This window comes from Podarcis muralis, chromosome 2, assembly GCF_964188315.1.
Source record: "Podarcis muralis chromosome 2, rPodMur119.hap1.1, whole genome shotgun sequence".
Classification (NCBI taxonomy): domain Eukaryota; kingdom Metazoa; phylum Chordata; class Lepidosauria; order Squamata; family Lacertidae; genus Podarcis; species Podarcis muralis.
In genome coordinates this window covers 105,339,963-105,367,460 of record NC_135656.1, presented here as the reverse complement: position 1 = coordinate 105,367,460, position 27,498 = coordinate 105,339,963, and the positions used below count along the sequence as shown (strand labels likewise).

The 27,498-nt window shown below is 47.7% G+C and overlaps 2 protein-coding genes and 1 long non-coding RNA gene across 4 annotated transcripts in view; 2 read left to right on the top strand and 1 right to left on the bottom strand.

The window, feature by feature from the left end:
* Window positions 1–611: 611 nt before the first annotated feature.
* Window positions 612–4,453, bottom strand: LOC144325879 (uncharacterized). Its single transcript, XR_013391046.1, has 2 exons — window positions 1,999–4,453; window positions 612–1,758 (listed from the first exon to the last, which is right to left on the bottom strand). It is a non-coding gene; the product is annotated as an uncharacterized LOC144325879 (long non-coding RNA).
* Window positions 4,454–6,958: 2,505 nt separating this feature from the next.
* Window positions 6,959–17,720, top strand: LOC114591950 (ankyrin repeat and SOCS box protein 5-like). Of its 2 annotated transcripts, none has more exons than XM_028719728.2 (5): window positions 6,959–7,194; window positions 9,122–9,345; window positions 10,242–10,435; window positions 11,985–12,113; window positions 14,961–17,720. In XM_028719728.2, the coding sequence occupies exons 2-5, from the start codon at window positions 9,135–9,137 to the stop codon at window positions 15,180–15,182; spliced, it is 756 nt and encodes a 251-aa protein (XP_028575561.1). In that variant the 5' UTR covers window positions 6,959–7,194; window positions 9,122–9,134; the 3' UTR covers window positions 15,183–17,720. The 2 variants fall into 2 exon arrangements, with proteins under 2 accessions (XP_028575561.1, XP_028575562.2); XM_028719729.2 differs by lacking the exon at window positions 6,959–7,194 and adding an exon at window positions 7,241–7,519.
* Window positions 17,721–17,860: 140 nt separating this feature from the next.
* Window positions 17,861–27,498, top strand: part of LOC114591949 (SRSF protein kinase 3-like) — a 31,088-nt gene continuing 21,450 nt past the window's right edge. The window contains exons 1-2 of the mRNA XM_077920460.1: window positions 17,861–22,608; window positions 26,576–26,682. Coding sequence (XP_077776586.1) covers window positions 26,637–26,682 — 46 coding nt within the window. The 5' untranslated portion in view covers window positions 17,861–22,608; window positions 26,576–26,636. The remainder of the gene's footprint in view (window positions 22,609–26,575; window positions 26,683–27,498) is intronic.

The window sequence follows — 27,498 nt, the reverse complement described above, 5'->3', positions numbered from 1 at the left end:
ATGCTCCAAAGCTAAGCCTTTTAGCACTGAAAACACAAGCTGCTTCGGTTTTGGAAGAATTGCATGCATGTTCTGTAACGTACAAATACAACTTAAGTCACTCCAGATATTGGAGCACTCCAAATGATTTGCCCGTGTACGAGCACAGTAAAAAGTAGATCTAGCTCACAGGAAGCACATGGAGATCTGCACTTATCGTTGCAATACATCCCTGATTACTAGTAGTATTGTATAATTATAAGGTTATGCAGCCTTCTTAGAAGGGGGTGTGGCAGTGCCTATGGTGAAGGGGCCCTACACTTCTGAATTTGCCACTGCTCTGCTTATCCCATCCCTAAATAGCAGCAGTCTGGAAGCGCCCTTGAACTCCAGCAACATCTGGAAGGTCGCAGGTACCCATCCCAAACCCACAGGCAGGAGGCAATATTTATCCCTTGCTGATTTAATCTGTTTTAACAGACACGGGTGCAAGCCCAGCTGGGGAGTTATTTTCCGTCAATTGACAACTCTACCTTACTTAGGTTAGCTGAAAAGGAACTATCACTTGAAGCGCTGTTGAATCATTCCATGTCATTCCTCACAGGGGAGAAAGAAACCCTGGATTGTGATGGTTTCTTTTTCCCCCTTGCACCTTATTGCCTCTGCAGTTTTAGTTCTGCTTCTCCTTGTATGTTTGCAGCCCACGTAAAACAGCACTAATGCCACAGTTTCAGGTGAGATCCAGCCGCAGTAAACCGTTCCAATCTGCCGCTTTGCATCGTTGCCTCTGGCCCCCTTCCTTGCAAGCCGTGGGGTAAGGATTGCTATCTCTTTCTTTTGGCAGGGCTCCTGCTCCTTCAACAGCTGCACGGTCAGGCAACAAAACAGAAGAGGTGGCATGTTTTCCCTGGATTAGGCTCTGTTGCAGATAGATGCCCAGCTTTTTTTAGTCCGGCTTCCTAGAACACTCCAGTGAGCTTTTACGGAGAGTTCTGTGTAATTTTAAAAGAATGCCTGTGCCAGCATCAAAATAGGTCAACAAGAGCCATATGAGGCATGTTGTGGGACATCCGTGAATAGCATATATCTCCAACCCTTGTAATTTAAAACCAGGCGCAGAGTGGGAGGAGGATTCAGCTTAGAGTCGCAGCGCTTGTTTGCCTTTCTCAACTGTGCCATTTTCCTGATTTTAAACTCCCGCTCCCCCAAAGCTGCTACTTGCCCTGTGGCTGGTAGACTTCCAGGTACCATACAGGTGTCTTGCATATTTTAAACAAATCGAACACCAGCCTCGGGGAGGGGGATTTGAATTGAGGAAATGGCACAAGCACGAAAGGTCTAGCTCCCTCCCATCTGTTAGCACCAAGGCCTGAATTCAAATCACATTTTTTTCTCCTCCCTGGCTTTTTAAAATGCAGGCGAGTCTGTTCACGGATCTCCTTGCATCATGCCTTAAGAGATTCAAAGGCTGGTGCCACCTTGGTAGCACAGATTTTAGGAAGAGCACCTGTTGCCAGCTCTGGCACTGCTGGTTCAAATCTCAGCCTAGCCATAACACTCCCCAGGTGCCTTAAGCCAGCCTCTTGAACTCCAACCCTCCGCCTCCTGTTTACAATATGGGGAACGCCGATAATTACACTGGTATGCCTTGCATAGCTGTTGTAAGGATTACTGAGATTACGTGTGTCACACATTTCAGGAAAAGGCCGCATCGGCCTTCTCCAGTCTGATGCCCTCCAGATCCAGCCAACATAGCCGTCCAGCCATACATATTCCCACCTACAGATAGGTAGCCGTGTTGGTCTGCCATAGTCAAAACAAAAAAATTCCTTCCAGTAGCACCTTAAAGACCAACTAAGTTAGTTCTTGGTATGAGCTTTCGTGTGCATGCACACTTCTTCAGATACCTTGGTACCTTTGGTATCTGAAGAAGTGTGCATGCACACGAAAGCTCATACCAAGAACTAACTTAGTTGGTCTTTAAGGTGCTACTGGAAGGAATTTTTTTTCTATTCCCACCTGTTATCTCAGTCTAGTCATTAATACCTCAGGTGAGAGCACAACCGTGCTTGGAAACCATGCCCTTTGACCTGGAACAACCTCCCCCCAAATTTCAGGTAGCTCAGAGCAGTGCTGGTTTTACTTGGGCGTAGGGAGCACACTGTACATGCTCAGCAGGCCTCTTGCTCCTTTTATTATTCCCCTGTTCCATAGTTAAAACCAGGCTGCGAGACAAAACTCGTAACTTGGAGCCTTAGTCTTGAGCTCCGAATTTGTCCCGTAAAGATTTGTACCACGAAAAGTGTGTATCGTGCACAGACAGATATTGGGCACCCATTTCCTTTCCCAGAATGGGGTGGCCTCTCATCACCGCATTACGAGACAAAATTGCAGTTGCCTTCCAGTCGACTCTCGTCAGCCTACAGCAACTTACCTCTTTAGCCCTGCTGCCAAGGATAAGAATGTAAGGAAGAGCCAAAGGTTTGTTTACTCCCATATCCTTCTCTCCCCCCAGCCCCAAAGTGTGCAGCTAGATGTCTCTGGAAGGCCACAAGCGAGACGCAAAGGGCAATACCCATTTCCTGTTGTTGCTCCCTAGCAGTTGCTACTGAGACGCCTCTGAATCTGAAAGCTCCGTATTATTATCCCTCCTAGTGGTGCCCCGATAAAACTGCAAAGCTAAGCAGGGTCTGGTATGGTTTCAAATTGGATAGGGGGACGACCACCCAATTGAGATCCCTGCATTGCAGGGGGTTGGAGTGAAGGACCTTTTCCAACCCTATAATCATGCCTAGGAGCTTGCAGTTCTTGAGAGAGGAATGCAGCAGAGTTGGTTCTGGGATGCAGAGGTTGAGACTTTGCCTTGCTTTGTGGGGATATGTTCTTAAAAGCCTAAGAAGAAACCTCCTGGTCCCATCTAGTCTGTTCTCTGAGTGCCTGCGGACATGAATACACAAGCATTCTTCATGAACGGTATCCCAAGCGTGAAGAAGCACCTCATTTTGTCCCGGATTGTCCAGGTTCTAGTACAGTGGTACCTCGCAAGACGAATGCCTCGCAAGACAAAAAACTCACAAGACGAAAGGGTTTTTTGTTTTTTGAGCTGCTTCGCAAGACGATTTTCCCTAGGGGCTTGCTTCGCAACACGGAAACGTCTTGCAAGTTTGTTTCCTTTTTCTTAACACCGTTAATACAGTTTCGACTTGACTTCGAGGAGCAACTCATAGAACGTGGTGTGGTAGCCTTTTTTGAGGTTTTTTAAAGACTTTGGTGATTTTTGAAGCTTTTCCAAAGCTTTCCCGACACCATGCTTCGCAAGACGAAAAAAATCGCAAGACGACAAAACTCGCGGAACGAATTAATTTCGTCTTGCCAGGCACCACTGTAGTTCAATGCTCTCTTTCCAGGCTCTAGTATTAAGAGTTTCTTTTCCCCACACCCTGTCCCCTCTTGCGTACCTCAGTCCTTTCTTTGCCTCGGGACGCCTCCGATTCTGGGGGGTGCTCTGTGCAAAGTGAGAGGGGAGCATTGTTTGAGGTGGTGAGCCCTCTTGCGGGGTCCCAGCACCCACTGCCTTCTGTGGGTGCTAAAAAGGCGTTTGGGTGAAGCAGTGGTAAGTCTGGTGCTTACTCAAACCCCAGAGGTGGTCCTCTAGTGGCAATGGCCATTCCGAGACTGAAAAGCGGCAGCTGTCCATTGTAGAAAGTGGTCCCTGCACAATTCGGCTTGCCCAGAGGACCATGTTGTATCTTTAGCGCTACCTTAAGAAAGGTGGGGCTCCTCTGCCTTGGCTCCTTGGCACGTCTCATGTCCTGTAGCCCAGTGTTCCCCAACCTTGGGCCTCCAGCTGTTTTTGGACTACAATTCCCATCATCCTTGACCACTGGTCTTGCTAGCGAGGGATGATGGGAGTTGTAGTCCAGAAACAGCTGGAGGCCCAAGGTTGGAGAGCACTGCTGTAGCCCATCCTTCCTGTCCCACGCACCAGTCACCTGTGCTCTTGCAACAAGCAGAAGGAAAACAGAATGCCAACTTCTTCCTTTTTTAACTTGTCTCAGTTGTGGTGTGTTTTTGACACCAGCCCGGTCTGCAAGCACTGGTACAGGTGACCATGCTTCTTGGAAAAGCAGAGAGAGGACAGTTCCTCAGGTTATATGTCTTGGCAGCTCGGTTCCCCAACAGATTTCCATTGGAGCGTGAATGGCGGCAGGAACTTCTACAATGGGGGAATAAATTCTGTAGGAAGAAACTGCTCTTGGCACATGCCACAGCTCAGTGACGGAGCACCCGCTTTGCATGCAGAAGGGGGGTTTGATCCCCAGCATCTCCAGGTAGGCCTGAGAAAATGCCTGCCTGAAATCCTGGACAGCCACTGCCAGTCAATGTAGAGTCTCTTGCCTGCACTGTAGACAATACTGAGCTAGATGGAGCAATGGCCTGACTCACTGTAAGGTAGCTTCTTATTTTGGGGAGAGGGCTGCCTGAGGTGGGTGGGTGGGTGGGACTCTGCCTGTGTTTCTTTTCTAGTTTCTTGCTTCCCTGGTGCTCAGCATCTCACTTTCCCTTTTCCCCCCATTCTGGCCCAGCTCCGTAAATGCACTCTCTCAACTGATTAATAATAATAATAAGTTCTCCAATCTGGAAAGCTTGATGGACAAACCAGCCAGCCTGATTTTGTTGTTGTTCCATAGTATAATAATGTTATTGTAGATACTGTTCTGAGCAAAGTAGGAGTTTTATCATCAAATGAGAAGTTTTGTCTGTAAATAATCAGTTTAGATCCCAGATGACTTTATTACAGAGCAAAATTCTTACACGGTAATTCAATAAACTTTAATATACAACACAGAAGACGGCTCGAGTTTCCAGTTCCTTAATGATGTGGGAGGTCTGATTGCCTTAAAAAAACCAACTGGCTCTGCTCCTGTGTTTTTAACAGGATACATAAATTTAGAAACTGCAATTTTCCTAGCCTGTGTATTCTGCTGTGGAAAACCTCACCAGCTAAATTTCTGTGCCACAATGCTGTTAAAAAGCGGAGGATCAAAGCTAGTTTGTGTGTGTGTGTGAACCTTATTGTGGGAGGTCACCAGCCAAGTTGTGGGCCTGGAAAAACTCTTGCTTTCACTTAACTGGTACTATTAAGAACAGAAGAGCCCTGCTTAGCCTCCTGTTCTCTTAGCAGCTAACCGGATGCCTGCGAGAAGCCAGACTCGAACTCACAACAACCACTCTTCCCACCTGCGATTCCCAGCAATTGGTATTGAGAGGACGACCATCTCCCGGCAGTGTCAGCATGGCCAACTTGGATGGCTTTTAAGAGAGGGTTAGACACAAGTATTGAGGATAAGCTGGGAAAGATGGAGGGCACAAGGAGAAGGGGGCGACAGAGGACGAGATGGTTGGATAGTGTTTTCGAGGTTACCAGCATGAGTTTGACCAAACTGCGGGAGGTAGTGGAGGACAGAGGTGCCTGGCGTGCTCTGGTCCATGGGGTCATGAAGAGTCGGACACGACTAAACGACTAAACAACAACAACAACAACAACAACAACATTGAGGATAAGGCCATCAAGGACTACTAGCCATGTAATTATTACCTACACTGGTGAAAGCAGATGAGCTTCAGCTGCTGGGAATCACAAGTGGGGAAGGTGGTGTTGTGTTGAGGTCCTCCTAGGCATCTGGCAGGCCTATGTGAGAAGAGGCTGCTGGACTTTAGAAGGGCCATTGGGCTAATCCAGCAGGGCTTTTCTGATGTTCTCACATGCGGTGACGTGGTCAGTGGGTTGGCCAAGGGGCTGGGAGAGACCAGGGTTCAAATCCCCACTCGGCAATGAGGCTCACTGGGTGACCTTGGGCCTGTCGTGGCCTCACAGGGTGGTTGTGGGGGATTAAATGAGGAGAACTCTGTAAAACCACATTGGGCTCCTTGGAGAAACAATGGAATAAGAATTAAATAAATTTTAGCCTCCTCCACAAATTTGGCTGATCCTCTTTTAAAGCCATTCTGCTAGATGGACCAATGGCCTGACTTTATATTAAGGCACCTTCCTGATGTGACCATCTATTATTATTATTATTATTATTATTATTATTATTATTATTATTACATCTATTATTATTACCATCCCCAAAGTTATGGAGCTCAGCTTTGGGGGGGGGGGGGGAGATCACGGGTCAAATTCCTGTCCAAAAAGAGGACATCACGGGGGACAGGCTTTTGTCACACTCCGTTAATTGAGTATTTTTTTAATTTTAATTTTTTTAATAAACTTTATTACATTTTCAGAATTTGCAAAGAACAAATAAAAAGAATAATTTGATCCTCAACTACATAAGGTAAAAACAGGGGTTACAAAATACATGGTAGAAGATGTAAGATAAACTGAGTAACATTAAAAAAGAAAAAAGGAAGGGGGGGAAACCAAAACAAAATGACAAAAACTAGGAAAAAATATTTTTCTAAGACAAACATTTAGGAAGTTCAAACCAATACTTGGATATTCTGTACACAAAGTCCTTCCAACTGGTTTGAGTCCCTTATGAGTTTGTCTATCTCTTCGTGGTTTGACTCTGCTATTAGAATTAAATAATCTGTGTTTTATTGTTTATCCAAACAATAGGAATAATTTTTTTCCCTTTTCTGTGAAATTAAAATAAACACAGCCAAGTGTTATTATTGGCACCGTATTTATTCAGATAATTTTGGAAGCATCCCCATTCTTTTTTGACCTTATCTGCCGAGTGGTAATTGAGTATTTTTAATACTTTTCAATGATTTTTGAGGATGCAGTTGCCCACCCCCCCTTGACTACGCCCCTGATTAACACGGTGTTATACGGCATTAAAAATGAATTTAAAATGAAGGCGTGTGGATTGAAGAGTCACACCCCGGGGTTTCCCGCGTGTTTTACAAAGGCTCCTCGAGGCCCCGCTCGGCTCCGGCTTCGCACTGCAGAGAACGCGGCGCCCGGGAGGGCGGCTCCCTTCTCGCCGCGCGGCAGCCATTGCAGGCGGCGCCTCCTCCCTCGGGGCGGGAGCGGCGCGGAGGAAGGAGGCTCGGCCGCCTTTCCCCCGGGGCCTTGAGGAAAGCCCTCGGAAGCGGCCTCCCCGGGGCGGAGCGGCGCCGCCGACGGGACTCGCAACGCCCGCCTCTCGCTCCGAGATGGCCGGCCGCGTCTCTCCGAGCCGGTGCCGGGCGTAGCGCGGGCGGGTAAGCGGCCCAAACGGGGAAGGAGGGAGGGTTTTCGGGGAGATGCCGGGCGGCCACGACCCATCTTGGCGTTCAAAGGAGCAATGCATGGCGCAGGGGAGGGGTCGAAGCGGGTTTTAATCCGGATCCGCTCGCCGCGCCGGATGCAGCGGGGAGGGAATGTTGCAGCTGCGAATCGGTCCAGGCGTCGGTGCAGCGGGAGCCTCTCCTTCTGCATCGCGGACAGAGACGTCTCTTGCCGGCCCCAGATCAGCTTCCCCCTTGTCCTCCCTGCGAAAGTTTGGGATGAATCCATTTCGAAGGTCCTTCCCCTGAGCTCCGATGGGTGCGTGGTCTGGTAGTAGTAATGGGTCGGTTAGGGCCGCTGCACTCTGCACATGTTCAGAAGTGCGCTCGACACCCAGGGCTGAGCGCGGGTCTTAGGCTCCAGCACCCCTGAGCTCGTTTCGCTGACTCTTTGGAGCCCTGGGCTTCTGGTGCAGGAGGCTTGAGCTGAGTTAAGGTTTAGGTGCCAATTCCCTGGGTGCCAGATTTACGTATAAGCTAAACAAGCTATAGCTTAGGGTCCCACTCTCTTGGGGGCCCCCAAAAAAATTTCACTATTCATATACTTCTTAGTTGTATTTCAGTTCAACAATTACTTTGATAAAATACATATTTTGTTATGTGCAAATGGCTTTAGATACCAATTAGGTTCATAAATTACCATATAGCATATATTCAACACAAGAAACGGCGACAATTTGTTGTTGACAAAGGACAGCTGGGCATATAAAGGGCCCCATTACCTTCAGTAGCTTGGGCCTCCTCAAACCTAAATCTGGCCTTGCCAAGCTCCCACAAAATTTCCCATGAAGGGGCCAGGCACCCACAAATTTCGGCGCCAGGGCCATGCACACTGCATGGCACCCACAGTCGTTGGGCCAAGCTGGCACTCCTGGGTATGGGGCGGGGCCGTGTTCCTAGTGGGATTGACAGATGACCATAGGGGTGCCAACTTGAATAAAATACGGGGGGGGGGGAGGTAAGCCCCACCCTGCATAATTGATCACATGATGGGGCACACCCACACTTTTGAACGGCAATGCGCATCAACTTGGGGGAGACAAATTTTATTGGGATGGGAAGAAGGATGGCTACGTGTCATGGGTGCTTTAGCTGAGATTCCTGCATTGCAAGGGAATGCAGTGACTGTTGGGGTCCCTTCAAACTCTTATGATTCTATGAAGGGACCTTGGCCCCTTGGAGTTGGCTCCTATGGGTGACCATGTCTGCCCCCCTCCGTCCCTGAGAAGCCGTGCTATGGCTGAAGCGGGGAAAGAGAGAGAAGGGGGGACATAGTAGGGAGGAACTCTGTACATGGCTAGGAGCACTTTGGCCAATTGCTACAACTGGCAGAAAAATCATAAAGTGGTCTGCCAAGACCCTCAGCAGTTTTAAAGTAGTTCTGGGAAGACACTGTGGTAGAGAGAATCTGGTCATGGGGTCTTATGCAACACATAAGGGTGCTTAACCTCTCCCCTGTTCTCTTATCACCAACCTGAAGCTCAATGCACCCCCCAGTCCACACAGGTGGCGTTGTGGTTTAAACCACTGCCGATCGGAAGGTTGGCGGTTCGAATCCCCTCAATGGGGTGAGCTCCCGTTGCTCTGTCCCAGCTTCTGCCAACCTAGCAGTTCGAAAGCACACCAGTGCAAGTAGATAAATAGGTACCACTGTGACGGGAAGATAAACAGCGTTTCTGTGTGCTCTGGCACTCGTCACGGTTTCCCATTGCGCCAGAAGCGGTTTAGTCCTGCTGGCCACATGACCCAGAAAGCTGTCTGTGGACAAACACCGGAAAGCGAGATGAGCGCCACAACCCCAGAGTCGCCTTTGGCTGGACTTAACCGTCCAGGGCTCCTTTACCTTTACCTTACCATACAGGGGAAGCCTTTGCATGTGGACAGAGGGAGGACGGACGGAGATGGGCTTCTACATCAGCTCCCTCTCCCGAGCGCCCTACGGCAATGGGGCACCGCCAGAGTCCTCGCGGCCCGCTGCCAAGCGCTACCAGGCGGCGCCCAGCTACAACTACAGGTGGACGGAGCTGCACTACGAGGCCAGCCGTGGCAACGTGGAGAAGCTGAAACAACTGCTGCTGACCTCAAGTGTGTGTCCTATATAACATTTCCAGGTTGCACGTAGGGCTAAAAATGGAGCAAAACCCCATAACAATATTGCTGTACCACCCCAAACAAGAGGGGACGGGAGGCAAAGGGTGGTTGTAGTCCACTCCTAATCCAGGCCATTATGTATGGCATAGAGAAAGCCAGAGAAAAGTTGTCCTTCCTCCCTCCTAACCCTGGGAACTCGTGAAGCTGAATGTTGGAAGATTTGGGATGAATAAAAGAATGCCCTTCCACAGTTAAACTGTGGAACTCACTGCCCCATGAGGCAGCGACTTGGGTGGCTTTAAAAGAGGATTAGACGAAAGTCATGGAGGGGAGGGCTATCGAGGGCAACTGGCCGCGTTGGATAGACCAGGGGTCAGCAACCTTTTTCAGCCATGGGCCGGTCTACCATCCCTCAGACCATGTGGGGGGCCGGACTATATTTTTTGGGGGGAAATGAACGAATTCCTATGCCCCACAAATAACCCAGAGATGCATTTTAAATAAAAGGACACATTCTACTCATGTAAAAACATGCTGATTCCTGGACCATCGGCGGGCCAGATTGGGAAGGCGATTGGGCCACATCCTGCCCACGAGCCTAATAATTTATTATTCATACCCCGCCCTTCTGGCTGGGTTTCCCCAGCCACTCTGGGCGGCTTCCAACAAAACACTAAAATAGTGGGCTAGACTCTACCTCCCCAGTGATGCTTCCGGGTACCAATTGCTGGAAACCACAGGTGGGGAGGGGGCTCTTGTGCTTGGGGGGCATCTGTGAGAACAAGATGCTGGACTAGACTGGCCCAATCCGGCCGGCTTTTCTTAAGTTCTCGGTTTGTTTCCGTGTTGCACTGTTTTTTGGAAGGTGCTCATCTCCCCTTTGGTTTCAGGCAGGGAGCTGGTAGACAGGAAAGATTATTACGGCAAGACGGCCCTCTACTGGGCGGCCTACAAGGGGCAGAGGCATTCGGTGGAGCTGCTCTTGCAGCACGGCGCCAACGTCAACACCTGCTGCAAACACGGGGGGACCCCTCTCCACGCGGCCGTCGGCCTCTTCCCCGACTGCACCCTGCTGCTGATCCAGGTAACGTCGTCAAAGGTGCTGCTCCGTATCATCCTGTCCTGCAGCAAGTGGTGTTTGCTTCCTTCCATGGAAGCGGGACGCGGGTGGTGCTGTGGGTTAAACCACAGAGCCTAGGACTTGCCAATCAGAAGGTCGGCTGTTCAAATCCCCACGATGGGGTGAGCTCCCGTTGCTCGGTCCCTGCTCCTGCCAACCTAGCAGTTCAAAAGCACGTCAAAGTGCAAGTAGATAAATAGGTACCGCTTCGGCAGGAGGGTAAACGGCGTTTCCGTGCGCTGCTCTGGTTCGCCAGAAGTGGCTTAGTCATGCTGGCCACATGACCCAGAAGCTGTACGCCTGCTCCCTCGGCCAATAAAGCAAGATGAGCGCCACAACCCCAGAGTCGGCTATGACTGGACCTAATGGTCAGGGGTCCCTTTACCTTTATGGAAGCCTTAGGGAAAGGGCCATCGTCCAGGGGTTAAGCACCAGGTTTGCATGCAGAAGGCCCCAGGTTCAATCCTGGCATCTCTTAAGGTGGGATGGGAGAACCTGGGGTGGGCCAATGGTGTAAGGCAGATTTCTCTGCTCCTAATCCGCATGCCTGCTGCCAGGATCCAGAGGGGCATAGCGGCCTGTTGACAGGTATAATAATCATAATAATCATAATAATCATAATAGCGGCCTGTTGACAGGTATAATAATAATAATAATAATAATAATAATAATAATAATAATAATATAATATATAATAGTTAATTATTTGTGTATTGATTGTGGTCTGACTTCATTTACTTGTTCAGAGGTTTTTCTGCACAAGGCATTTCATTATATTGTAAAGCAATTTTTTATTAGTTTTACATTTTAATTTTACCTTCAAACATAAAATACCACCATAAAATAAATAATTCTCTGACTTCCTTCCTCCACTCCGTGGAGTCCGCAGATAGTCACTTTCTGCTGCGTATCATATCGTCACCTGTCTCTCCAAGGTACTCAATATTAACTGAAGTTCTTTTTCCCATTGCAAGTGTTATTACAGTCCTAATATTTTTAAACTGTTTACAGTGTTCTCTCAGATAAGCTACAAATTTCCCCCAGTCTTTATTGACATTTTTATCATCCTGGCTTCTGATTTCCCCAGTCGTTTTAGCCATTTTGGTATAGTCCATCAGTTTTGTTATACATTCCTCTCTTGTATAGGGATCTTCTCTTCCTAAGAGTATCCGGGCTGCCGTTGTTGCGTACATAAACAGCTTTTTTTGCTCCCTTGGTATTTTTTGCTCCACGAGGCATTTCAAGCCAGCTTCCTCCATTCCTAGCTGCCATTCCTGAGAGTGGCAGGAGGAAGGGAGGGCAAATTCAATCACTGCAGGAAATTATTTACACAGAAGCTGTTCTGTTTGGCCTGTGGTGGGTGGAGGGGGAATCGGGTACCTGTTGCATCCGATTCGGCCCTAAAGATGCCGAGGATGGACTTCTGGACTTTGCTCACACCATATGGCTTCAGCAAGCCAGGACATGAGGGGGGGGAGGCCTGTGGTGCTAATGACTTGTTGTTTCTCCTCAGCACGGCGCAGATGTGAATCTGAAGGACAACTGGGGAGTGACCCCCATGTACCTGGCTGCTTGCAGTGGACAGACAGAGTGCATCCGGTTGCTGGTGCAGGCTGGGGCCTGCATCTGCTACAGAAACAAGGTAGCCTATTACTAAAGACCAGGGGTCAGCAAACTTTTTCAGCAGGGGGCCGGTCCACTGTTCCTCAGACCTTGTGGGGGGCCGGACTATATTTTGGAAGAAAAAAACCCGAATTGCTATGCCCCACAAATAACCCAGAGATGCATTTTAAATAAAAGGACACATTCTAGTCATGTAAAAACACGCTGATTCCTGGACTGTCCGCGGGTCGGATTTAGAACGCAATTGGGCCGGATTTGGCCCCCGGGCCTTAGGTTGCCTACCCATGCTAAAGACTGTGGGAATGTCCAGGGAGGCAGGAGAGGATATATTGTTTATTAATTTCCTTCCTAACTTGCGCTAGCAAGTTCCTTTACTTAGCAGAGTTTCACATTCCCCTGGTAGCTGGTTGCAGGCTTGTGTAAGCCTCTCACTACAGTGGTACCTCTGGATACGAACAGGATCCGTTCCAGAGTCCCGTTCACATCCTGAAGTGAATGCAACATGCGCATGCGCGGGTCACGTTTTGCCTCTTCTGCGCATGACATCATTTTCTGCGCATGCGTGAGTGGCAAAACCCAGAAGTAATGCATTCTGTTACTTCCGGGTCACTGCGGAGCGCAACCCGAAAACAATCAACCTGTAGCAACTTCAACCTGAGGTATGACTGTATTGGGTTTCTGGTCAGTTCCCTTATATCCCTCTTAAAAGAATGAACATGCCACAATCTTGTGTAAAGTATATAAACGTAGTTTACTCACATTCTGTTCACAGTTGAATCCCTGAAGGCAGACTAAGTTACAAAGTATATACATGTGGAGCTATCCCATATGGAGATAATCCCAGTGTCCTCTGTTGGCTGGAAGCTTCAGGATGAGAACAGAAATTGTGCGGCGGCTATAGGAGGCCCCATTAGCTAAAGTGGTACCTCAGGTTAAGAACAGTTTCAGGTTAAGAACGGACCTCCAGAACGAATTAAGTACGTAACCCGAACTTCCCAACAACAATAAATATTATAATTATAATAGTTGATAGCAAATAATAAAAAATAAGTACCGTACTTTTCGCACCATAACACTCAGTTTTTTTACCCTAAAAGGTAAAGGGAAATGTGTGTGCGTGTTATGGAGCGAATGCAGGCAGGAGGAGCCGCTCTTGCTGGCTGTTCGGCAGCCTCTCTTCCTCCGCTTGGCTCGCTGAGAAGCCGGCAACAGCTGAGCAACAGCTGAGTGTCGGGAGACAGCCTCTCTCCCTCCTGTCTGCCCGCTCTATGGCTTTTTGGGGAGGTGGGAGAAGGGAGGCAGCTTGGAAGCCGGCAAGAGCTGCCTGCAGCCTGTAAAAGCCAAGGTGGGAGAAGGGAGACAGCCTCTCTCCCTCCTGTCTGCCCGCTCTATGGCTTTTTGGGGAGGTGGGAGAAGGGAGGCAGCTTGGAAGCCGGCAAGAGATGCCTGCAGCCTGTAAAAGCCAAGGTGGGAGAAGGGAGACAGCCTCTCTCCCTCCTGTCTGCCTGCTCTATGGCTCTCCCTTACACACATGTAAGTGGCTCTTACTCTGCTTTCTTTACAATGAGCTGGAAGGAGGGACAAAGAGGGCATCCCCTTCCGTCCCTCCCCCAGCACCTCACCGGTAAATTCAAACAAAGCTGCTTACAAGGCTCGTGTCCCTGCGTCTCCTCCTCTTTTTGCTTCGGTTCGAGGCAAGGCAGCTGCACAAATGTGAGCTCCCCCTCTCTCTTCCTTCCCTCCCTCCCTCCCTCTTCCAACTTCAAAAAATATTGGGGGGACAACCAGGTAAGCCCCACCCACATACCACAATGGGGGGTGGGGGATGACTCCCTCAAATATTTAATGGGGGGGTGAAGGCACCTAGGCCCATAGGAGTTGGCTGCTTTGCCTAGGACAAATGTGAGCTCTCCATCTCTCTTCCCTCCCTCCCTCCCTCCCTCCCTCTTCCAATTTCAATAAAATATTGGGGGGGCAGGTACAGGTAAGCCCCATCTCACAGACTGCAATGATCTCAAGACAAAGTGCATGCACACTGGTACCTTATATGAATGGCAATGCCCATCAGCATGGGGGGAGGATGACTCCCTCAAATACTTAATGGAGGGGGTGAAGGCACCTAGGCCTATAGGAGTTGGCTGCTTTGCCTAGGACAAGTGTGAGCTCCCCCCCCCCCCCTTCTTCCTTCATCACTGTATTGGAGATACCATACATTACTGACAGTTCCTTCATTCACGTGGTTACAAAGCACGGATCCACATGGATCCTCAGAATTTTTGCACTGGGTCACCCCAAATTCACCATCAGATCACATAGCATGTCCATGGCTACAGCTTGCACCAAAAAAATCACGCACCCACTGTTGCCTGGGGCCGCAGTGGTGCAAAAACGTGGTTACAAAGCACGGATCCACATGGATCCTCAGGATTTTTGCATTGGGCTACCCCAAACTCACCGTCAGATCACATGTCTGTGGCCACAGCATGAACCACAAAAATCATACATCCACTGTTTTGTTTAGAATATTTTTTTTCTTGTTTTCTCCTCTAAAAACTATGTGCGTGTTATGGTTGGGAGCGTGTTATAGAGCGAAAAATACGGTAATAATAATAATTATATCTAATTCCAAGGTGGCAAAGTTCCTTTGTGTCCCAGGTTACCTTCCCTGCTACACTGCCATTCTTCCACCTGACCTCTCGCCACCCAAACCGAAGAATCACCTCGAGTGCCAGCCCAACTCAGAGTAGACCCTTTGGCGTTAAGGAACAGGGCTAACTCACGTACACTAATTTCAGTGCACCTCCTCCAAGTAGGACTTTGGGAACGCAACCCGAAATGCTGTTTTTTTCCTCTTTTCCGGCTGCAGAAAACAGGAGCCCCTCCCAAGCGCCTCGTCTCGCAGCCGGCGTTGATGTCCTGGATGGATTCCTGCCGCCAGCAGCCCCTTTCCCTCAAACACCTCAGCCGCCTCTCCATCCGGACTGCCCTGGGCCACAGGAGGCTCCAAGCCATCAGGGACTTCAACCTCCCTCCGCTGCTGAAGCAATACCTTATGTTTGAAGACCTGGCTCTCCTCGACGGGTTGTAGCCTCGCGGGCGCAGAATCGGCTCCTCCTGGCTGGCGCTGTTTCTCCGCTGCGGAAGGGCCTGCCGGCGCCTTTTCCTTGCCCGGTGTATGTCGCCTTTGTCTTTCGACTGGGGTGCCGGCGTCACCATCACACACGGAAATCGGGCTCTCCAAGAAGGAGACGAGGGGCCGAGATTACAACTTTTTTTAGTTTAGGAGGGAAAGGCAAGCGAAGGGAACACGCTAGAAAGGCGCATAAAGCAATGTGTAGCACATATAAAGAGAACAAAGACGTTTTTCCTCCCACAAGGACCTGGTTGTACAAGGAAGCTCAGTGCTGGGAGACTCCTTTGCACGGCGCATTGTTAAAACGTTGGGGTTTGCTGCCAGAAGATGCTGCGACGATCACCAAACTGGATGGCTATGAGAGGGGTTTAGGTCACTTCGCGGAGGGTAAGGTGGTCAATGATCACATGGGATCAGAGGCATGATTCCTCCGACTAGTGGGAGGATGTGTGTTGCGTTCATGTCCTACTTGCAATTCCCAGGGGCAACTAGATGGTCACTTCCTGAAAGCGGTTGTTAGCCTAGATGGGTTTGATCTGGGGGGGGGGTGTGTCTTATTGTCTTGCGAGTCACTTCTTTCCTTATTGGCACCCCTTCATCTCTTCTGCTTGTCACCTGGATGTCTTGGCATTTTGATGGCCGAATTGCCTTCCTGGATCAGACCTCTTGTTCCTGACAAAACCTGATATTGCTGGGGAGCTTGTAAACTAGGGGCAGGGGGGAGCCTTTTTGGCACAGTAAGTAGGCCAGATCTTTTATCTCTCCACATCCCGACAAGGTGGGCTGCCTGTCAATCATCTGACATCGTGATGACTGATAGGGGGTTGGTCCCACCCACCTGTCAAATGTTGACCTACCTGTGGTGGTGATGGAGTAGTCCGATTCAAAGCGGCATCAAGCAGGATTGAACTCTCTGCTCGCCAGCTGATGAGCAGAGGGTCCAATCCTGCACTCTAGTGAAGCGGTACCCAGCAGAAGAAGAACAAGAGGAGTTTGGATTTGATATCCTGCTTTATCACTACCCGAAGGAGTCTCAAAGCGGCTAACATTCTCCTTTCCCTTCCTCCCCCACAACAAACACTTTGTGGGGTGAGTGGGGCTGAGAGACTTCAGAGAAGTGTGACTGGCCCAAGGTCACCCAGCAGCTGCATGTGGAGGAGCGGGGAAGCGAACCCGGTTCACCAGATTGCAAGACTGCCGTTCTTAACCACTACACCACACAGGACTCAACCTTACTCCCCAGCCTATCAGGTGATGTCATCCGGTGACATCAGCTGATGGACAGGTGGACATGGTTGTGGGGAAATGGCCTTGTGGGGCTACTTGAACCCTTGGCTGGTTGTCCGGGGGGGGGAGATTCCTCACCCCTTTTGTAAGCAGAGCATGAAGGTGATGCCTTACCTTCTCCTGCTGCTTGCCCCTATTATCTCTAGCTGACTCCACGTGCATTTTAGATCAAGGGAAAAGGAGGCTTCAAGCATGCAGGCCCTACTTTAAGAACAAAACAAACCAGATCCACAAACCAGAGCCAGGTGCGAAGAGACACACTGCTAGTATTAGAGAATTCCAAGCCTAGAAATTTGTTTCAAGTACCACAGAACTGAAATGGGCTCATAGTCCTTCCATACAAAAAAACAACACAAATAAAGCTACTCCTTTGCCTCCTCCCTTAATCAGTGAGGAGTAAGAAATTCTTGTAAGAAATCACCCGGAGATCTTCTGGTCCAGGAGAGTAAGAAGTGTTAGCCTGGAAATTTTCCAGCCATTTCCATAGGATAACTTAATCCAATAAACTACTGTCATCCTATTATTTACTAAAATCTAACATGGGTGGATTAGCTTTGGTTCGTAACCAAGAGGAAGGTATACCATACGGTATCTGTAATGTCCTCGGATCTGTACATGAATTTAGACACTACTCTATTACCCTTAAGATGAGAAGGTGTACATTGATGGGCTTTCTTCAGTTCATCTTCTCCAGTGTGCAGTTGGGTTGGTGGTCACGTCCCAGTTCTGGAAGAACTTGAGAAACTCTTCCACTTATACCACCAGAGTGGAGTAGCAGCCATATAATCCATTACATTTGCTCCTTTGTAAGAAAAGTGAATTCTCTCTTCTCATCCCCTTTCGCAAAACCATTCAACAAAGATTAGCTTTGACTAATAAACCGACCAGAACCTCTCAGGACTTGATTTGGGAGTCCCTGGAATTCCTGATCACTCCAGTTTAAATGTTCACTTCTTTTCCCACCAATTCTGGCATTAAAATTAAAATTTCTAGGAACTTCTTGCCCCAATTGCTACAAAAAATTATCCACGTTCGGCCATACGTCCCAGTCGGCAAAGGGTGATGAAGTTAGGTTGGATATGCGCCTTGATTACAAGAAAAGCTATAATTTGATACCTTAACTATCCAAACTACTGCATTACTATCCACTGGAAGATTCTTGTTCTAATTGATGTTGAGATTAATAAAGCTAATTCATCCCTGGGATGACCTCTCTCTTTTTTCTTTCTTGACCCTGCCAGCACTGAAACGGTCTTGTATCTGGAGAAATCAGTTTGTATCTCAGCAGCTTGGACCTCCTCTGTCTCTTCACCTGTTCCTTTTACTTGTATGTTGGCATTCTGTCTGTCCCGGGAGACAATGGAGGAATGCGCCTTGGGGGGTGAGGTCAAGCTGTTGGAAAGTTGCAGCGCCTGTTGTGGCTGTAGAGACCAAAGCAGGAGAGACATGTTTTGTTTCAGCTGGGGCAGATGAAGGTGTCCAGTTTTCCTGTTGTTACAGGGGCACCATGGTGTTTCTTCTCCCTGTGCTCCTCCCAGAGGTCATTTCTCCTCCGGTCACTGCTATGGATATACAACTTAACTGTCTGTCTCCATGATAATACCTTAATTTGATCTTCTCTTAGCCTCATCTGCTGCCAAAGGTGTGTATGTAATGCACATTGCAGTTTAAAAAACTTTTATATCAAAGGCTTACTACAACTGTTGGGGGTTTTTGTGTTTGCTTTTCCCTGGGTTATTGTGTGCACGGAATTTTTAATTTTGCTACCTTGCTGCTTTTATGCTCACTTCGTTCATCTGCTCTTCTTCTTCTTTGGTGATCACTCGTAGCCGAGTAAGATTGTCTTCCATAAACACGGTTTTAACATATAGGTAGGTAGCCGTGTTGGTCTGCCATAGTCGAAACAAAATTTTAAAAATCCTTCCAGTAGCACCTTAGAGACCAACTAAGTTTGTTATTGGTATGAGCTTTCGTGTGCATGCACACTTCTTCAGGTATCTGAAGAACGGTTTTAACAATGAGTCTGTAAGTGATTGCGGATTGTGGAGGCCAATTCTGGATCCACACGTCCTTCCACAGTGGGGACATTGGTTTCCAGGCCGGAGTTGATCACGGTGAGAGTTTGCCAAGCGTGCCTTCCTCTTAGCACGTTTCTCCCTTTCGTCCCAAGTTTGAGCATCTTCAAAGTCCGTGACACCTTTGGTAAAGGCTGTTCTCCAATTGGAGCGCTTGCAGGCCGGTGCTTCCCAGTTATCGGTGTTTATGCTACATTTTTTTTAGATTTGCCTTGGGAGAGTCTTTAAACCTCTTTTGTTGACCACCAGCATTACTATGCTACTATCAAGCCGCAATAACCAAAGCTTTTGGGGCTATTAACCTTTGAACTAGCCTGGGGAAATGAAAAGGTCAGAAAGGCCACAATGTGATGGATTGGCAGGTGAGCCTTTCTCAAGAAGGCATTCCACAAGCAGGGGACCACAACTAGTGGCAATAATAATAATAATAATAATAATAATAATAATTTATTATTTGTACCCCGCCCATCTGCCTGGGCCTCTCCAGCCACTCTGGGCGGCTTCCAACAAAGATGAAAGATACACTAAAATTTCACATATTAAAAACTTCCCTGAACAGGGCTGCCTTCAGATGTCTTCTGAATGTCAGGTAGATGTTTATCGCTTTGACATCTGATGGGAGGGCGTTCCACATGGCGGGCGCCACTACCGAGAAGGCCCTCTGCCTTGTTCCCTGTAACTTGGCCTCTCGCAGTGAGGGAACCGCCAGAAGGCCCTCGGAGCTGGACCTCAGTGGCTAAGAGACTGAGCTACAAATCAGGAAAACTCCGCATTTCCATGTTAGGTGGGCTTAGAAAATCTGTCACAGAAGACAAGCATGCTGCTGCTCCCCTTGTCTGGAGCAAGGTTTCATTAAACAGCACAATGGAGTGGCCCTTTTTTTGATGGTGGGGAGGATAAGTAATCATTTGACTAGATTGGGGTGGGGAATTATTTTCAGTCTCAGGGCCACGTTCCTACCTCTGAGCCTGATGAACATGCTAACCACCTGAATTTTTAAAAGAAATATTTTTTTAAAAAATGAAAATCAGCATTGGATTTTATCCCCCCCCCCCAATTTTTAAAATTGATTTTCACAACATTATAAAACATAAAACATAAAACAAACAAACATAAATCATAACCTTCTTAAAAATTACACTCATTAACATTATTAAATTACTTCCTTGCTCCCCCTTGGTTGAATTTTATTGCATCTCCTTTTAACGGTTTTCCAACTCATAGTTCTTAAAATAATTTAACTTAAACATTAACACATCCTTAGATCTTCACAGTATGAAATTAAACCTATTAATTCATCACTTAACTTAAATAAAATCCTAAGCCAATTAAGTATCTGCAAGCTGTTTTCAGTTAGTTTAACATGTTTAAGTAATCATTAAATTTGATCCAATCTTCCTGATACTACTCCTTCTGGTTGTGGACTCTTCCGGTTAGGTCAGCTAGCTCCGAAAAATCCATCATCTTCATCTGCCATTCATCTATCGTTGGTAATTCTTGGGTTTTCCACTTTCTAGCTAACAAAATACGAGCCACAGTTGTGGCATACAAAAATAATTTTACATCTTTCTTGGGCAATTCCAAACCTGTTATTCCAAGAAGAAAGGCCTCTGGTTTCTTTATAAACGTATATTTCAACATTTTTTTCAATTCGTTATATATCTTTTCCCAGAAGTCTCCCTTGGGGCAGGTCCACCACATATGATAAAATGTTCCTTCCTTTTCTTTACATTTCCAGCATAGATTATCACAGTTATGATATATCTTTGCTAATTTTACAGGAGTCAGATACAATCTGTACATCATTTTCATTATATTTAACTTTAATGCGGTGAACCTGACTCCTTTCTTCCATAGTCTTTCCCAATCCTCAAACATTATATTATGTCCTACATCTCTTGCACAATCTATCGTCACAGATTTAACTTGTTCATCTTTTGTAGAAAATCAGCATTGGATTTTAAGCCAGGTTTTGGGTGTTGTCATTAGAAGAATGAAAGTAAGAGGAAGCAAGAGTTCTCCCTGCAGCAGGAAAAAACATGGAGCGGCTTCTTTTAGTAGGCGTGTCTGAATGCACCCCGAGAGTTCACAAGCGCAGTTGCTGAGGCCGTTTCTTTAAAAAACACACACACTGCCCTGACATCACTGTTTTGCCATCAGAGTTAATGGTTGTCTTGGTTCTTAAGTTTCAAGGCAGAAGCGTCCTGGGTTTGTGGTCCTCTGGCACAATGTAGGAGCCTTTGTTTGAGGACGGTCTGTATGTATATTTCAAACAATGGAGAGTCTTGTGGCACCGTAAAGACCGGCAAATGTATTACTGTGTGATCATCAGATGCAGCAGGCATGTACAGTGGTACCTCGGGTTAAGTACTTAATTCGTTCCGGAGGTCCGTTCTTAACCTGAAACTGTTCTTAACCTGAAGCACCACTTTAGCTAATGGGGCCTCCCGCTGCCTCCGCGCCGCCGGAGCACGATTTCTGTTCTCACCCTGAAGCAAAGTTCTTAACCTGAAGCACTATTTCTGGGTTAACGGAGTCTGTAACCTGAAGCGTATGTAACCCGAGGTACCACTGTATACACATAGCTTGGGAATGGGCTGGAGTAAAGTGAGGCTGGAGGGAAACAAAATGCAAAAAGGACAGTGGGGAATTGCATAAAAGCAACGGTGTTGGTGACAGCGCAAGTATCATGGCAGTGGTAAGCCTAGGAATTCAGGCGCAAGTTCTTCTGAGTTCATGAGGGCTTATTCCCAAGGTTGATCTTGGCTGAATTGCTGAGATCATCCCCAGGAGCCTTGTTTTTCATTCCCCGAGTTGGCGAGGCTCATTTAACGACAACAAGAAACTGAGCCTTTCATGGCATTGGCCCAGTCCTGTGGAACACCCTGCCAGTTGAGATTCAGCAGGTTCCTACTCTGCTAACTTCTAAGTGCCTCCTGGAAACATTTCTGTTCTGCCAAGCCTAGGCAGGCAATTAAGAACACATCTTTCCATAACAGCTGATTTCTGTTTTTAAATGGTTTTTTATTATATGGTTTCTGTTGCTTGTCAGCCTTTTTTGTGTGTGACAGCAGTATACGAATACTCTTATAAATAAACAAAGTAGCATGTATTGCTAATCTATAATTTCATTCATATACAGTGGTACCTCGGGTTACATACGCTTCAGGTTACAGACTCCGCTAACCCAGAAATAGTACCTCGGGTTAAGAACTTTGCTTCAAGATGAGAACAGAAATCGCACAGCGGCGGCGGGAGGCCTCATTAGCTAAAGTAGTGCTTCAGGTTAAGAACAGTTTCAGGTTAAGAACAGACCTCCAGAAGGAATTAAGTTCTTAACCCGAGGTACCACTGTGTGTGTGTGTATATGTATATGCGTGTGTGTGTGTATGAGAGAGAGAGAGAGAGAGAATGATTGGTATGCTAATTAACACACAGCCCTCTGCCTGTCTGTTCAGGCATAAGTCTTTCCGAGTTCAGCGGAAAGACTTATGTCTGTCTGTTCAGGCATAAGTCTTTCCGAGTTCAGACCTATACCTCTTCTAGGTATATGTCTGCATTTTGCACAATGCAAAAGTTTGCATTTCCATCTCTGCAATCGGCCACTGCTGATCTATAAATATACACCCTGGAGATTCCGGGTTTTGCTGGGCAGAGATGGGAGCCAGGAAAGTATTAGAGAGCATAGCAGGAAGCTATTCCAACAGGTGTAGGGTTGAAAAGGGATGGTAAAATGAGACCCTCCCAGCTGTCCCGGGGCCCGTGAACTGTTTCGAAGCACTGTGTGTTTCCACAGACTTCAGTGCGATCCAATCCCGACCCTCTATCCTCACCACAGCTATGCTGGGGGACTTTGGACGCCCCCCTCCCCCCGCCTCCTTTCCAGCAACAGGGACTAAAAAGGGAAGCACTGGGAGCTGGTTGGTTGAGTCTCCCCAGAGCTCAGGAGCCTGCAAGCTGCCTTTCCCCGGGCGAGTCCGGAACGATCTGGGCTGCTTAAGTCCTGAACCGCAACGAAGGTAAGTTTCATGCATTTTTAGGTAGGGATTGTATACGCAAGTTACTGTTGTTTGGCTCTGTAATTTTGCAAAGGGCACAGAAAGTAGGGGGAGGAAGTCCTGTGAGTGTTCAGAAACTCCCAGCTTGGGCACTGCTCTTGATCTCCAGACTCTTACATTGCTAGCCAATGAAACTTTTAGATTGAATCATAGAGTTGGAAGGGACCCTGAGAGGCAGCTAGTCCAACCCCCAGGGATGCAGAAATCACAGCTAAAGCATCCATGACAGCCATCCAGCCGCTGCTTAAAAACCTCCGCTAACCCAGAAATAGTACCTCGGGTTAAGAACTTTGCTTCAGGATGAGAACAGAAATCGTGCTCCAGCAGCGCGGCAGCAACGGGAGGCCCCATTAGCTAAAGTGGTGCTTCAGGTTAAGAACAGTTTCAGGTTAAGAACGGACCTCCGGAACGAATTAAGTACTTAACCCGAGGCACCACTGTACTTGTCTTGAAAGAAAGGAGCATCCACAAACAAGCAGTGTTGTAAGGGTCAACACTTCCAACAGGTTGGTTTTTTGCTGTGAGGAAAAATGCCCACATGACCATTAATGGGCAAGCTTTTTAGTTCTGCAGAACTCTTCATCGGGCTAGATGGTAAGTAAAGCGGGAAAGGGGAGGAGAGGAGGAAGAAAGCTGGCTGGTGGTGTCGTCCCTTTTTGTTCTTCACGAACATGAGGTTGATTTGATTGCTGTGCTACCGGACAGCCTTGATGGGACGTTTTGCTTCTGCACATGACTCTGGCAAACATCTAAGCTGAAGCATTCCTTTCTCACCCATCCCAGAATGTTCAGTTCACACTGAGTTCATGAAACATCGTACCCTGACCTGTTCTTAATGCATGGTGGACCACATCTGGAATACAATAGTTATGCCCTGTTAAGTTTTGCTATATCAATCATTAGTAATAGTTTATATGCTCCTTTAAGTTTTGCTATATCAATCATTAGTTATAGTTTAATAAGGAGGTTTTCATGCCTGTCTAATTCTGTGTTCCCTTTCCCAACCTTTAATCTATTGATGATTACTGCCTATATGCAACCCTTTTACTGTATTTGTGTTAACCAATCAGCAACAAGCACATATGTGGCAATGCTGTAATATTCAATAAAAGGGACTCCCCGAGACATGCTCGGGAGATGCCTCCCACATGACACTTGCCACTCGTCTGTCGTTTATTTCAACCCAACACAGCCTGAACTGGAATAATTCTAACATTCACCTTGGACCAGATCTGTGCTTACATTGCAACTGCTAAAAAGGGTTTTCTACATGACGGGACGCGCAGGGCTCCATCCTCCCAAAGGCTCTTGATGCATTTGAACTGTGCAGCTTGAACGTGCGAAACCGTGGACGTGCGAGAACAGCCTCTCCTCTCTGCTCGCCTGGGGAAGGTGATCTGAGAGCTCCCAGCAGAAGGCCAGGCCAGCCTTTCAGCAGGGAAGCCTCTCTGGGCCTTTCCTTCCAATCCTCACTAATCCCATCTGAAAATCCAAGGAAGGGCAGCCAGGAAACTGAGCTCTCGGCCTGGCCTTGGTCCAGCTCAGTGGAGTGTGGAAAGCAGAACGGGCATAGCTGCCCTCGTTTTGAAACGCCCAGGCCCAGTGCAGCTGAAATAATCTCTGCCACGACCCTATCAGAAATGCTAGGAATTCTCCTGCCAGGCCAGCGCTCAGAATTGAAGGAAGCAGGAGCCCAGGAGGATTGGGAAGTCGTAACAGCTGGGGGGGAGAGAGAGGGAAGGATGAGGCTCAGTACTCAGGGACTGCGGAGAGCCACTGCCAGTCAGTGTCGGTAGCAGCTCTGGGCTGGATGGGCCAATGGTATAAGGCGGCAGGTACTCCCATCTCCTGCCTTCCTTCCACTTCCAGGTTCTGAAACAGCAAGCTCCTGCTCAGAGCCAACCAAATATTCCTCCTCCTCTTGTCCAATACAATCAGTATTTCTATTACGATTACCCGTAAAGGTAAAGGGACCCCTGACCATTAGGTCCATTCGTGACCGACTCTGGAGTTGCGGTGCTCATCTCACTTTATTGGCCGAGGGAGCCAGCGTACAGCTTCCGGGTCATGTGGCCAGCATGACTAAGCCGCTTCTGGCGAACCAGAGCAGCGCACGGAAACACAGTTTACCTTCCCGCTGGAGCGGTACCTATTTATCTACTTGCACTTTGACGTGCTTTCGAACTGCTAGGTTGGCAGGAGCAGGGACCGAGCAACGGGAGCTCACCCCACCGCGGGGATTCGAACTGCCGACCTTCTGATTGTCAAGTCCTAGGCTCTGTGGTTTAACCCACAGCGCCACCTGCGTCCCCTACGATTACCCAATAGGCTTGTGTTATTTCTGCCAAATCGTTTTTATTGATTTTTCCAAATGTTAATGAATCAACCGCAAATTGAAAGAAATTTAATGCCATTTTTCCAAAAATCGGCTTCCCGCAATCCGTTCTCAATGTGTCCATAATCTCCTCTTGTTGCTGCATTGTTTTCCCAGTTATTTCTAATTCGGATTCCATTCCCTATAATTAACCTTGTATTACATTTTTTGTTATTTTTAACTTATTATCCTTAAACACCAGCTATTATTTATTTATTTATTTATTTATTTATTTATTTCATTTCTATACCGCTTTATATTTTTAGGAAAAAACTCAAAGCGGTTTACCGCATATTAAAACATCAATAAAACAATCCAGAATCAAACATTTCTGAAGAAAGTCAAATATAGCGTATACAGTCAAAGCAACATAATTAACAGAAAACTAAAATATCATCTTCAAGATTTCAAAATAAAACATTACAAAGAAGGTCAACTACAGAATACATATTTAACATAAAGTTAACCCCCAAAAATCTTAAACATTTCCCCCCCCAAAAAAATGCTAAGTGAAGTCAAATATAGAATGCACATTTAAAACAGCATAATTAACAAGAGAAAAGGGACGCAGGTGGCGCTGTGGGTTAAACCACAGAGCCCAGGACTTGCCGATCAGAAGGTCGGCGGTTCGAATCCCCGCAACAGGGTGAGCTCCCGTTGCTTGGTCCCTGCTCCTGCCAACCTAGCAGTTCAAAAGCATGTCAAAGTGCAAGTAGATAAATAGGTACCGCTCCGGCGGGAAGGTAAACGGCGTTTCCGTGCGCTGCTCTGGTTCGCCAGAAGCGGCTTTGTCATGCTGGCCACATGACCTGGAAGCTGTACGCCGGCTCCCTTGGCCAGTAAAGCGAGATGAGCACCGCAACCCCAGAGTCGGCCACGACTGGACCTAATGGTCAGGGCTCCCTTTACCTAAGGAGTCTCCAAGCAGCTAACAATCTCCTTTCCCTTCCTCCCCCACAACAAACACTCTGTGAGGTGAGTGGGGCTGAGAAACCTCAGAGAAGTGTGACTAGCCCAAGGTCACCCAGCAGCTGCATGTGGAGGAACGGGGAAGCGAACCCGGTTCACCAGATTACGAGTCCATTGCTCCTAACCACTACACCACACTGGCTCTCTTCCCCAAATGCACTGTTTAATCAGATGAGCTGCAGCAACAACGCAGGCCAAGTTAATTGTGTGGGTTCTTTCAGGCCTCCTCCTAAACAGTTCAAAACTGGCACGTGCATTTCTCAAGATTGAACACATCTATTGACTTCAGGTTTTCCTCATGCAATTGGTCCAGATCTTTAAAGCGGTGACAGGGAATCTGTGGTTCTCCAGATGTTCTTGGGCTCCAGTTCCCATCATCCCTGATCGTTGGCCTTGTTGGGCATCGGAGTCCTACGACTTCTGCAGATCCCCCTCTCTGTGCTGTAGAACTGCAGAATTCCTCTAATTATTCTCACCTGACAAAAGTAGTCTTTGCAGTGATGGCTTAAGACAGAGTTCTGTTCAGTTAGCTTGCAGCTTGAGGAGTAACAGTTGACTCCGGAATAAAAATGTTTCTGCCCTTAGATGTGAAGCCTCCTCAACCCCGGAGAATTCTCAGCATCCTTGAGAGAGCTGCACACCGGCTATGGATGGGTGTGAGTGGCAGAAGGAGGCCTTGGCCTCCTGCGCAGGTGAGTTGGGTGGCAGGCATGCGTCTAGCATCATTTAATTTCTTTGTGACATTTAGCAACCCTCAAAGGAGGCTGTGGTCTCCACTCTCAAGAAACAGCATCCAGCAAAAGGTTATCCAGAAAGCTTTATAGATGAAGGAAGATTTCTGGCTGCTAGTCAGATGGGCAAATGGATCCAAAAAAGTCAGGGAACATAGACTGCGTGGAAAGGACCCCAATGGTTATCCAGTCCACCCCCCCCCTGTGAAGTGCAGCTGAAGAATGCAGGTTGGTCTCCTTTGGGGGTAGCTATCCTGTGGCCCTCCCAGATGTTGTTCGACTCCAACCCCATCATCTCTTGGCACTGGCCAGGCTGGCTGTGGCTGACGGGAGAGGAAGTCCAGCAATAACAAGAGGGCCACAGGTGAGCCACTCCACAATGTCCAAATTGGCCTTCCCCAAGATGGACTGTCCACAGCTCCTATCAGTCCCAGACACATGACTGCACACCAGCTATTGTCATAGCGGCCAACTTTCAGATTTGAAAATAAGGGATCGTCAGCCTCAAAAATAAGGGATCAGCAGCCTCACTTGTCCCGGGGACAGACTACGGGATATCTAACAATCCGGGATAGCAGTGGGAAACGGCGCTGGAATAAGGGAATTTCCCGCAAAAAAAAAGGGAAGGTTGACAGCTATGGCTATTGCTCCTAGCAGGGGGGAAAGAAGCTGGTCACAATTTTATAAAAACCAGCTTTTCTACCAGCAAAGGAGCCAGCATCACCAAACAGCTGCTGCAAGTTTTCTTCTTGAATTTTTTCCACCCCAAGTTGAACT